The 11,821-nt window shown below is 52.3% G+C and overlaps 4 protein-coding genes across 4 annotated transcripts; 2 read left to right on the plus strand and 2 right to left on the minus strand.

Annotated features, from left to right (window-relative positions):
• Positions 1-1,001: 1,001 nt before the first annotated feature.
• Positions 1,002-1,541, plus strand: PSV08DRAFT_328196 (40S ribosomal protein uS14). The gene is made up of 3 exons (XM_014225066.2): positions 1,002-1,068; positions 1,185-1,290; positions 1,351-1,541. Exons 1-3 carry the CDS (start codon positions 1,007-1,009, stop codon positions 1,357-1,359), a joined length of 177 nt encoding a protein of 58 aa, XP_014080541.1. The 5' UTR covers positions 1,002-1,006; the 3' UTR covers positions 1,360-1,541.
• Positions 1,542-2,713: 1,172 nt separating this feature from the next.
• PSV08DRAFT_14179 (uncharacterized protein) lies at positions 2,714-7,061 on the minus strand. Its single transcript, XM_014225067.2, has 3 exons — positions 6,845-7,061; positions 3,135-6,794; positions 2,714-3,080 (listed from the first exon to the last, which is right to left on the minus strand). The coding sequence occupies exons 1-3, from the start codon at positions 6,904-6,906 to the stop codon at positions 2,720-2,722; spliced, it is 4,083 nt and encodes a 1,360-aa protein (XP_014080542.1). The 5' UTR covers positions 6,907-7,061; the 3' UTR covers positions 2,714-2,719.
• Positions 7,062-7,078: 17 nt separating this feature from the next.
• On the plus strand, positions 7,079-9,334 carry PSV08DRAFT_365288 (KRI1-like family C-terminal-domain-containing protein; the record flags this gene model as incomplete). The annotated part of the gene is made up of 2 exons (XM_014225068.2): positions 7,079-7,427; positions 7,476-9,334. The coding sequence occupies 2 exons, from the start codon at positions 7,079-7,081 to the stop codon at positions 9,194-9,196; spliced, it is 2,070 nt and encodes a 689-aa protein (XP_014080543.2). The 3' UTR covers positions 9,197-9,334.
• A 61-nt stretch (positions 9,335-9,395) lies between these two features.
• Positions 9,396-11,372, minus strand: PSV08DRAFT_404700 (XPC-binding domain-containing protein). The gene is made up of 5 exons (XM_014225069.2): positions 11,104-11,372; positions 11,001-11,048; positions 10,864-10,936; positions 10,407-10,801; positions 9,396-10,354 (listed from the first exon to the last, which is right to left on the minus strand). The coding sequence occupies exons 1-5, from the start codon at positions 11,119-11,121 to the stop codon at positions 9,749-9,751; spliced, it is 1,140 nt and encodes a 379-aa protein (XP_014080544.1). The 5' UTR covers positions 11,122-11,372; the 3' UTR covers positions 9,396-9,748.
• Positions 11,373-11,821: the final 449 nt, after the last annotated feature.

The raw sequence follows: 11,821 nt of genomic DNA on the forward strand, positions 1-11,821 counted from the left end.
GTTTAGGCAGTTGCACTCAGGTAGACAGGATGTGTGAAACGATGATCCTTGATCATAGTCGGTGTGTTACGAGATGCTCGACAACGACTCCGCCGTATACGTAAGTACTGTCTCCGCTGAAGTCGGTGTGCGAGGCGTGTCGCTGAGCTGAGAAGTCACGGTCGAGCGGTGTGCCATGGGTGCATGAGATGCCTTTTGTTTTTCCATTTGCATCTTGGCCCTCTCTTGTGTGGCTGTTTTGAGTTTCAGGTAAAGAGGGTGTAAGTTATTGGTCACCAGCGATGCTGGCACAAGCGCCGGTATGTGTATTCTCTCGCCTCGAGAAGATGTAGAGGTATTCACAGACTTGGAATTCGTGGACCAATGTATTCTTCGGTTGATGTGATTACCTGCATATGGTGTGAAAATTGACTTTGGCTTGTACGATTAGTTGAAACAAGGTGGACAGGGCGAGCCGGTTGGCTGGGTGCTACACTAATTCACAACACCAAGCAGAAACCTAGACATCCGGAACATAGAAGAAACAGAATGCAGAAAAATAGCATTGAACGTAACGATGCTGTCTCAGTCGAATTGTCGAGATCCGAAGTATGCACGACGACATGATCAACCTGAGAAACTAACAAACCAGCCTTGTGTTCTCATGAAGTCTAAGTCCAACACCCAACCTACTTTCTCCTCTCTTCTCTTTGCAAGCAAACATCGCCATTCCCTTGAACCCCCAAATTCTCGAAACTACAAATCCCATCACTCTCTCAAACCACAACCAATATGCCTTCCTTCCCCCCGAGAGTACCTTGATATCACCGAGTAGACCAACAAGGTCCTCACCACCACCATACACCAACCACTCGCCACCACACCCGCCACACGCACAATAGAATCTAAATTTTTCGTGATCCAAGTTTGACAAGAGATAGAAAAACTTGTGTTCTCAACTCTGCCACCAACCCAAACGAAAACGTGAAAGATAAACGCAAGCCGCAAAAGCGATACTACCGCAAACATGTCCCACGAATCCGTCTGGTACTCGCGCCCCCGCACATACGGTAAAGGATCAATCGGCTGGTAAGCATCTATCTATCTCTCCTCTCCCTCATCACACCGCACGTCCTCAACTCACCCACTCTCTCTTTGGCTTGGAAGGATCAAGAAATGGCTAATAGTGGATGGATGCCATGCAGTGTCGTCACGGGCTCGAGGAAGAAATCCGGCATCATCCGCAAATACGGGCTCAACATGAGTCGACAGGCTTTTCGGGAGAAGGCGCAGGATATTGGGTTTGTCAAGGTATGTTCTAGTTGGTGAGATGATGGGGGGGGAAGAGGCAAAAGCTGATGGCTGGGGTAGTATCGATGAGCTTGGATTCTAAGAAGAATAAGTGGTCACGATGGGGAGGAGTGTGGAGGATGATGGATCAAGGCAATTCATGGTTTCATTGGGGAAAAGAGTGTACCATTTGAATGCAAGGTGTGTGTGCAGAGAGACTATTGATATCCGTGTTTATCCCTCCGTGTACATGTTCAATGTACGCATTCCTTCCCTGGACGATTTCTCTTTCGATATCTGTGAACCGTGTCTATGCGAAACCCCAAGCTAAGTGTAGCAAGATTAGAAGCTAGAAATATGTAATCTATTGAATTTCCTTGAGAGGTCGCGGAGAGTGCGAAACCCGCGGAGGGGCCCGCTGGGGTTTGCCAGGCCGACGGGTTGCTGCGCAGTCATGCCGCCGAGTGATCTCTAGGCTTTTCGCGAACAATGCCTTGCTTAATCTTTCCGCCAGCGGCAATGACCATCGCTACTGGCGGGATAGATCCTCCGCCGCATATCTGAAGTGTTGAATAAAGAAAAGAGCTATAAATCAACTTATCAGCATCTCTTCGTACTTAAAGACTACTCAGGTGTGCTATTTTGACTCAACAATATTCAGTTGTATGTTTATCTGGTATTCATGTCAATCAAACTGCCGCGATATGGGCTTCCAGTTAAACTGACATGCGAATTTTTTTTAAAAGATGAGCCTATGTTCATCGGCTTTTGTTATACCACATTTATTTTGAACAGACCGCTTCAATATTCCGACAGTATCGTTCTCATGGCCATGGATTGTTAGCCAATCTTCATCCAATGCTCGCACGTAGAAAATGGAGGCTCTTTCGGTATCCTTGGGATTTACGAAAACTTCCGATGGGGCGTTGTGCCGCGGGCGGTGGGTACAGGACTCGTGTTGCACGGGCAATCTCAAATTGAACACCATCTACGACATCTTTGCCAGTAAGCTGCGATTCAACCAAGTAGCCATTTTTTGGGAGTCGAGAGGTAATGTTAGGAATGAGGGGCCAGAACAAGAAGTACTGTGAGGTAAATTTGTAGCCGAAAGAGATATGGCGAGCAGACAAGGGAGAAACAGCAAGAGAAACAAACACAACACAAGAGAAAAGACAGGAGAGACACAAGAGAGAAACAACAAGAAAAAATATAGATCAAAGTAGACATAACAAAACAAAAGTAAAAGGTATCCAAAACTGTCTCACAGCCACACGCTATCGCACCACTAATCGCATCTTCTACTCCTTTCCTCGTCCTCACTCTAGCACAGCGAGAGAACTTTTCGAGTGAAGACTCCTATTACTATGTATTTTCTATTTCTAAACTCCCTGCGCTATGCAAACAATGCAAATGTCCCAAACCCACCCTCGCAATTTAAAGTAAACACCCCTCACAACAACCCCTTCCCCTCCTCCACGCTCCTCAGACTCTTCTCACAATCCCCACAATACCCCTTCACCCACTCCTCCACCTGGTTCCCCTTGCCCTGCCTCGCTGCGCTCTCGAGCAGCTTCCCGACTTTACTGCACTTGTGCGTCTCATCAAGGAGCCAGTTTGCGTACTCTGCTTCTACGACTTCCTTTTCAATGCGGTTGACGACGCGCAGAGCGACGAGGAGGTCGTGGCGGTGTGATCCGAGATTTTGGCGTGTGCGGTACAGACGCTGTGTACTTTGAGTTGGGGTTTTAAAAAATGTGTGGGAGGGGTTTGTGGAAAAGGGGTCGTGGAGGAGTTTGGTGAAGGTTTGGTGGCTGGGATAGAAGTTAGCTCGAGTCTATATGTAAAGGAATATGTGGGCAACGTACCATCTGTTGTCAGCATTAGGGATAGGCGTTGATATCTTGATACTGGTGGCGTTCGGGTTGAGGAATGCGTCCTCAATGTCGCGAATGTAGATTGAGCGTGTCATGCTGGTTGATGGGCCGACTCCCAGTCGCACCATGTAGTTTGCGGCGCCTCGTTCGTGCCACCACGTCCAACTGTCTCGTGAAGTGTAAAATAAGTTTACTCCGCCGCTGAAGAGTAAGAGAGCAAAGAGCAAGGTGTGTGCTGAAATGACCTTGCCTAGGCCAGTGCCTATTGCCAGTACCCAGCTCATGCCAGTTGAGATGACACTGATGACAATGTTGCCGATAAGCTGCGCAACGAAAGACCCCGTCGTTTGTGGTTGTAGCTTGAACTTTCGAGGTCGGTTGGGTGGCGGAATGTCTTGTGCATCCAGCTGTACAGCTTGCGTTTGCGCACCAATCTGGCCAAAGATATTGACAACCTTGTTGGTATTCCTATTGTGGCCAAGCCTTGCGACCTGGTCGTTGACCACATCCACAAGATCTTGTGCCTCAAGCTCAAGGTCCTGTAAAGCTTGGCGCTCAATAAGCTTCTTTGCGAACCGCGGGTTGCGTTTCCAGTCCACTTTTGTATGGATAGCGAGCTTGCATCGTGCTTTCGAGACGTGCGTGACGACAATCTTACTAACCAATACAAAGCGCTCGTGACCAGGCAGATACCAGGGGGTCTTCCGGTCAGAAACAACGTAACAGAGGTGATCGTTGAGCACTTCGATTACTTGGTAGTCGTTAATGACGATGGCGCCATTCTTGCCTGGTTGTGCAATCTCGTACTCAAAGTCTCTTCGCTGAAGGCTCTTGTCACTCACGGTCCATGGACCCTGCACAACACGCGACGCTCTTCGTTCGCGGTACAATAGTTGGAAAACAGCGCTCTTGTCACCAAAAAGGATATGGAACAATCCCTTTGCACTAATTTCGTATTCCTTCTCCACTGCCACCTGCGTCATGCCAGCTGGAGAAAATATTACGGGCTGACTGGGCAACTTGAACTTGGTGACGTTTCTGTTGATATTTGCACCAGATGGTCCAAACAAATTGCCGTCGATGCGCAGACTCGTTTTCATGTTCTTTCCACCATATCCTGGATCAACAGGTGTGTCTGGAGCAACATCTTCCCAACCTTCTTCAGCCGCTAAGTGCTGGCTCTCATCAGTTTCCATCTTAAGCAGCCTCTTGACTGTTTCCTCGAGGCTATGCTCGCCTGAAGCTGCGTTGCGAACAAGGAAATTTAGGCGTCGCAGAAGCAACCTCAAAGGCTCAAGGAACGTCTTGACGGTGAGCCTGGTAGCGCCATCTTTCCTTGCGCCAGGTTTGAAATGGAGGAATAAGAAATCACAGTCCTTGCCAGGTGCAGCAGTGACTTCGTCAACCGAGGACATGCCGATGCCAGTTACGAGAACAAGACCGAGGTGGTTGCTGTAAAAGTAGATGTTCTTGGTTGTGAGGTAAACACGACCCGGAAACTCTTGCAGGTCTGTTGGGTTCCATACTGCACGGAACACCAGAACTACTTTCTCTGACCGTGGTACTGTAGGGAACAGTATGCGAAACTGCGCATCCTGCATACGTAGAGCGAGTGGATAAGAGCTTGGGAATTCATCCTCATCCACCACGTCCCGGTTGGGAGCAGCGGGCATCAGACTACCCATACTAGCTGATTTGCGATGCACTACAACTGTTGATGCACCTCCTACTCCAACTTTATTGTCATCAGGCATGAAGCCAGAAGAGGGGTCTGGTGAACTCGGAGGTCCGACACGAGTGCTGGATTCCTCTTCGCTTAGAATATTTACATACCCCCAATTGACTGAGCCCCATAAGTTGGCCATTAGTCCACCAGGCATGTTGCCCGACCGGCCAGTACCAAGACCTCGCTCGCCGCTCACAGCAACCGCTGCTTTGCTAAGGTTTGTTGGTGCTGGTGGGCCGGCAAGCGTAGAGGGAGCAAGTGTCGTTTCAGGGAGTGTTTGGCCCATGACGAGCCGAGTATCGGGAAGTCCGACTGCAGGCGCTGTAATTTGTCCAACCTGTACAAGATTATGACTAGCTGAAGCAAGACTGGCAGATATGAGGCTGGCAATGCCGCCACTTGCAGAAGAAGGATTGTTTCCGCTAAGCTGAGGGCCGACTGTTGATTTTCGAGTAAGGTCAAGCTTTTCCATAATCCGGGCAGTGTGATCGCGACGACTACCATCACCTTCGAGTCCAGTAGCACGCCTGGTCACGTCAAAACTTCCACGTGTCGCAAGGCCATCAGCACCTGGAGGACCAAGAGTGTCAGGGCGATCTGCATTGGTGGCATCGTCACCAGGAAGACCCACATTGCCTTCAGAAGTCTTTGCGGCAAATTCGGGGGCTACAGGCGGGCTGATGGAGAATGCGGCGTCGATGGAACCAGCACCAGACAGGTCTTTGGATGTATCTTCCAGTGCCTTGCGCTTGGCAACCTCAAAGGCAGAAATCCATTCGGTTATGTCGTTTTGTGTCTCAGCTTGGAGGAGGATGGTGGTGTCCTTTGTCTTTACTTCAAAGCAGAAGCGTCGCTCCTCTGCAAATGCAGGTCGAATACCGCACAGCAACACACCGATCTTCTCAGATTCTTCGACGGCACCGGATCGTGTTCCTTGTGTTAGCCAACCAAAAATGCCATTCTTGACAAAGAACCACCGTCTGACCCAATAAGTCCTGGCAGGTTTGCCGGTGATTGTGCGCTGGAACAGCCAGCCCTGCTTTTCTGCCTTTTCACTTCCAGGGTCTGGTTTGGCTGGCGATTGTAAATTGGCAGTCGAGGTTGCTGTGCCAAGGTAAGGAACAGTCGAAGCAGCGTACGAATCCAGATCCCGTGACGGTCGTGAGTTTACTTCAGCAGCCGCCTCGATCTGCTGTCGCGCAAGATGCAGTTCTCTCTTGAAGACACGCTCGCCGTTTTCCATTTCCTTGCTCCAGCCACGCACGCGCTCAACATCCGACGTCCAATTGGTAAAGCTCTTTGCAGACGATTCGGTCCCGGACTTCATCTCACGCCACTGCTCGTGCACAATCTTGACGAGTAATTTGTCCAGAGTCAAGCGTACCTGAGGCGCCAGGACACAGAAGTTCATACTGGCTTGGAGGTATGCTCGCCGAGCCTCATGCAGCTGGAAAGCATCCTCTCTCAGTGACGAAGCCTCTTTTGACTTGATCTGCCCTGCATACCGTGCGATGGCTATATCGAAGATGCGCTGAGTGGAGTCTAGATTCTTGCGGGCTTCCTTCAACACGCGCAAATCATTGGAGAGGAAGGCTCGCAATGGCTCGCACATGGTCGTCTCGGCGCGCTTCATGCAACGCAGCGCGCTGTTCCAATATTCGCGCGCCCCCTCGCCAAAGCGCTTGAGGGCCAGGACTGTGTAATCATGGTCGACGACAGCTTCAGAGAGCTGCAGCGGCGGATGCGAAGTTTGAACATATGTGTCTACAAGGGCCTGCATATTGTTGCATTCGGTTGCAAGCCTCGAGGTGGCGCGGACAAAGGAGTCGAGCCATCTTTCTATAAGTTCGATCTGGTCGCCGTAGTGCACAGCGGTTGCGCGGAAGGTGGGGGAGTCGAGAGCGGCCTCTTTAATTACTACTGGTCTGCATGCTGTAAGTATAATAAGGAGCCCATAGAGGCTCTCGCAACATACATCAAGTCCAGTGGCCTTGATACCGGCTCTACGCTGAGCTGCGGTGGCTCCTCCTCAGCCATGGGTGCGGGCGCTTCCGCTTATATGAAAAAGAAGATTAAGGGGACAGGTATTTACAAAAGACCGGGGCGAAAGTAAACATGGAGGCTATAATACATTGCCAAAGTCATGAGGGGGGAACAGTGTCGCGTGGTGCTGCTTGTCGTCCCGTCCTGATCATGCATGGGCCCGACCATGGGTTCCCTTGGGATGCGGCCGTGGGTCGTCACTGCCGCGGCCAACGTCAGGGTTCATGCGCTAGCACCTGCTCCACCAAAATTTTGTGACCAAGCAAGCCACTCCACCAACACCGACATCAACCTCGAGCGACACCACATGGCGGGCACAAAGGACAAGACCACCACCGGCCGTGCCAAGCGCGAGCTCAACAGCGCCATTGAGCCGCCAGCTAAAAAGGCGAAGCTGCTCGACAACACCGACGACGAGGGCTCCGACAGCGACGACGGCGAGGCATCGCTCAAGATTAACGAGGACTATGCGCGCCGATTCGAGCACAACAAGAAGCGCGCTGAGCAGTTTAGGCGTATGCTGATACCTTATCTATTGTCATTATACCGCTAACTGGATACAGTCGAGGAAAAGTACGGCAAAGACAAGGCCTTCGCCAACGGCGACGATGACGAGTCGGAAGACTCCGAGGATGGCGTAGAAGAAGACGATGCAGCTGATCTACTTGACGAAGACCTCGACGAACAGGTCAATGCTACCCTCCAAGCTCTGCGCGCAAAGGACCCACGCATCTACAACAAGGAAGTCAAGTTCTACCGCGATCCCGAAGAGGGCGATGATGGCGCAGAAGACAAGAAAAAAGAAAAGCCCATGACACTCAGAGACTATCACACCAAGAATCTCCTCGAGGGAAAATTCACTGTCGAGGAAGAGGAGGATGCGCCACCAAAGACATATGCGCAAGAGCAGGAAGAGGCCCGCCAGGAACTCGTAAAGGCTCTGGATGCTGCTGCTGATGGTGAGGATGACGATGATTTCATCGTTGCCAAGGAGAAGCCTGAGAAGCCCAAGGACGACCGACCTAAGATTACAGCAGAGGATGTTGAGAAGGCCGACCAAGATCCAGAAACCTTCCTGTCTAATTTCATGGCTTCCCGTGCCTGGGTGCCCACCAAGTCTGCCCGCTTCCAACCGCTCGAATCGGATGACGAAGATGAAGATGCCGCTGCCGACGAATGGGAGAACTCTTACAACCTATACTTTGAGGACACCACCGGCGCGAATGAGAAGATTATGACATATGCTCGTGACGCTGTCGCAAGTACTACAGTGCGTCGGGACGAAAAGAGCGGCCGAAGAAAGGCTCGCGAGGCTGCACGGGCTAAGCGCGAAGCTGAGAAGAGAGAGAAGGAGCAGGAGCTTGCACGACTGCGCAAACTCAAGGTTGAAGAGATGGAGAACAAGGTCAAGCAGATTCGCAAGATAGGTGGACTGAGCGGCAGAGATTTCAACATTGATGAGTGGAAAGACGTGCTGGAGGCAGACTGGTCGGACGAGCAGTGGGATGCCGAGATGCAGAAGCGCTTTGGAGATGCCTACTATGGAGAGGAGGAAGAGGGCAAGAAGAGCAAGAAGCCAAAGAAGCCCAAGTTTGATGACGACATTGACATCAAGGACCTCATCCCCGACTTCAAAGACGATGAGGAGGAAGAGCGACCGAACCTTTCCTCCGACGATGAAATGGCCGACGCTGGCGCCGACGAAGAAGATGATGATGACGACGTAGAAGATCCAACAACCGGCACTTCCACCAAGAAATCCTCCAAGAAACTCAAGCAAGAGCGCGCAGAAGCAAAATCAACAGCGCGCCGCGACCGCCGCCTAATTGAGAACCTCGTCAACCAAAGCCTCGAATACGAAGCCGCACTCGCCGCTAAACCCTCCAAGGCAGCCTCCCGCTTCCGCTACCGCGAAACATCACCCACCTCCTTTGGTCTCACAGCCCGCGACATCCTCCTCGCCGACGACAAGGCCCTCAATGAGTTTGCGGGCCTCAAGAAACTAGCCACCTTCCGTGACCCAGTCAAGAAGAAGAAGGACAAGAAGTTCTTGAGCAAGAAGGCACGAATCAGGCAGTGGCGCAAGGATACGTTTGGTGATGCTGAGGGGCCAAAGGGCGGGTTTGAGTCGCTTATTGGTGAGGAGACTGCGGCACCGAATGGTGATGGTCCGGTCAAGGAGAAGAAGAAAAAGGAGGAAAAGAGTGAGGGCAATATAGTGGAAGGAGAAAAGAAAAAGAAGAAGAGGAGTCGCAAGAGGAAGCTTGCTCCTGTTGAGCTTTAGATTCGCTTGTTTCTTTCCTTTCCCTTCTCAATGCATTTATCCATGTTGTATGTTGGGTGTGTGTTCTCACTAGATACCAACCGAGAGTATTTATTTAGTGACTTCCAATGCGAAGAATATAAAAAGTTTCTACATCAACACTTGACTTCATCCACATACAAAATTTCTAAAAAAAAAACTTCACTCTAATTCTGAAAATGCACAATGGAATGATTTTTTTGTTCTATTGATAAGCTATTTCTTCCGCCTAGCAAGCGTCTGCTGGTACATCTACATGCCACAAATCCAGCAGGCCCCAGCTCTTTCCTCGTACCCCATTCGGAAGGTATCATATATCATAGAAAAGCAATGGAACTATCGAAAGCCGCAACCCGCGACCCGCGACCAAAGCACTGCATTGGACCGCCCGGCGCCAATTGACTCGACATGGATTTTTGTCCATTTTAAGGAGAGGAGTTTTGGTGTGCCACTGTGACCGTGATATCAGACGGAGAAACGGACGTGTTGGGTATGGTGATGTCGCACAGTCATGGCACAGTGAGCCAAAAGCGACTACTGGTCGTCAGCGTCATCAGGCTGGTCGAAGAGAAAGTTGGCGGCCAGCTCCTCATTCTTGTCGCACGCAAAGTATGCCTGGATAACCAGATCACGCTCAAACCCGAGGCGACACAGGCGCTCAATAGCCTCGCGCTCCTCTTCCGTGACGGAGATGGCCTGGGCGCCCGGTGGCAGTGGCGCGTCCTCATCTGCGTCCTCTGCGAGCAATTGCAGGAACTGCTCCGGGTTGGATGCGATCATCTGAGCCAACTGTGGGTTGCCTGCGCCGACTTGTTGCAGGATGGGCTCAAGCATTTGAGGCTGCTGTTGCACCACCTGTCGTAGCTGCTGGAACTGGGGGTTGTTGCGCAAAAAGTCGAGAGAGTTGGCATTGAGAGCGCCGCCGCCAGCACCTCCAGTACCACCAGAGCGAGCACCGCCAGCACCACCCCGGTTTTGGGCAGCCGCGGCAGCCTCGAACAGATTCATGGGTTCGTCACCTCCAGACGAAGGGTTGGCCTGCGCAGTCGCACCTGCATTTCCGCCAGCAGGCGTAGGCGAGTTGGGTGCACGGGCTTGTGTTTGTTGCGCCTGCTCCTGTAGTGCGCTCTCGGGAATGCCCTAGACGAGAGTTAGAATAAACTTAACCATGCTGGAGCGCCACTCATCTTACCGTCAGCAGGTACTCGACCGCGCGGTCGGGGTTGAAGAAGGCGGCGCGCATGGCCCGGTCAATGTCAGCCCTCGCGAAACCCATGCTCTCCATGTTGGCAATAGCGGCCTCACGCTCGCCACCCATGGTCAGCGCCGATGGGTCATTGAAGCGCTCGCCCGATGCCTGTGCAGGCGCGGGCGAAGGTGTAGCGGGGGCGTTGTGCGTGGTTGATGATTGAGTAGGAGCTTGGGGAGCTGAGGGTGTTTGGGCTGGTGCGGGAGCAGGTGTCGAAGGCGCAGCTCTACTTGAGGATGCAGCAGGAGCGGCCTTTGGCTTGGAGACCATGCAGACAATGAAGCCCTTCTCCTCAATGTTGTACGACTCGACTGTGTTGGCATCCTGGAGGATCTTGCCTGTTTGTTTGTATCAGCGATCGTGGTGGCCACGGGCATGGTCGAAAGCTGTGCAAGCTTACCGGAGTAGATGAGCTTTTGCTGGGGGACTTCCCAGCCCTTCTCTGCTTGGATCTTGGACTTGAGTGCGCCAATCTGGTGAATGTGTCAGCTGGGCCAGGGCCAGGGCCATGTGCAAGGCATGGCGGGCGCTGCATACCGTTTCTGAAGGCTCGGCCTCAATGACGAACTTGTTCTGCTTCAGGTCCTGCACGGGCGTCAACTAGGGCTCTCGGGCACCGCTGGCTCGAGCAGACGCGTACCTTGAATGTGATCTTCATCTTGGCAGGTTGTGCGTGGGTGGTTGAAGATGGCGCTGGGGGTGGGCGGGGTGCTCTTGTAGGTGAGGTGGGGATGATGAAGCTGGTCTTGGCGCGATGGCGCAGTGGAAGGCAGTCGTGGTGGCAGGCAGGGCGCGATGGCAAAGGTAGAGAGGCAGGCAAGAGGGGAGTGGGCTGCACGACGGCTGTGTGTCCAAGCTACAGGCGTTTGTGCGCTTGGTCGATGGTCTGCTTGCGAAGGCAATAGAAGTGTGCCGGGCTGGTTAGGCAGAATCTCTCGTCGTCAACCAGCTGAGTGGGGACCGTCTTTGACAGACACCGACACCGACACATAGGCGCACCGCCACAGTTGGCCGCGGCGGTGAGTGGCGCAGCGCCAAGGAGGCGTTCCTGAGGCGCGTAGGTATGCGTACTTGGCAGAGTCGAACAACTGCTCAGAACACATAAGATCGACAAGGCGAATAGGTGGCTCACGTGATGGCGAGTCACTGGACTCTGCATGCTAGTACAAACCCACGACCCATACGACTAGCACCCAACACCCACGCACACGCATGTATCCACCAACTTGCTCCATGTACATGCGTTTGTAATACACATGCACCATTAGCTACTTCCCACCCCTCCAACGGCCAGAACGGCCTGCCCGCCCGGCAGTGACGCAACAGCAGACAGAATGGCCCGCGTCCTCATCTCCACC

The sequence above is a fragment of the Bipolaris maydis genome (genome assembly GCF_028858645.1).
Source record: "Bipolaris maydis strain C4 unplaced genomic scaffold PSV08scaffold_14, whole genome shotgun sequence".
Classification (NCBI taxonomy): domain Eukaryota; kingdom Fungi; phylum Ascomycota; class Dothideomycetes; order Pleosporales; family Pleosporaceae; genus Bipolaris; species Bipolaris maydis.

Bases quoted from the DNA above. Each gene is read 5' to 3' on its own strand.
- PSV08DRAFT_328196 (XM_014225066.2), top strand. From the start codon at position 1,007: ATGTCCCACGAATCCGTCTGGTACTCGCGCCCCCGCACATACGGTAAA. The intron at 1,069-1,184 runs GTAAGCATCTAT...GATGCCATGCAG, and splicing joins GGTAAAGGATCAATCGGCTG to TGTCGTCACGGGCTCGAGGA.
- PSV08DRAFT_404700 (XM_014225069.2), bottom strand. The intron at 10,937-11,000 runs GTATGCAGCGCC...CACATTCACCAG, and splicing joins AGGCCGAGCCTTCAGAAACG to ATTGGCGCACTCAAGTCCAA. The intron at 10,802-10,863 runs GTAAGCTTGCAC...ACAAACAAACAG, and splicing joins GCAAAAGCTCATCTACTCCG to GCAAGATCCTCCAGGATGCC.
- PSV08DRAFT_14179 (XM_014225067.2), bottom strand. From the start codon at position 6,906: ATGGCTGAGGAGGAGCCACCGCAGCTCAGCGTAGAGCCGGTATCAAGG. The intron at 6,795-6,844 runs GTATGTTGCGAG...TACAGCATGCAG, and splicing joins TCAAGGCCACTGGACTTGAT to ACCAGTAGTAATTAAAGAGG. The intron at 3,081-3,134 runs GTACGTTGCCCA...CTTCTATCCCAG, and splicing joins CCTAATGCTGACAACAGATG to CCACCAAACCTTCACCAAAC.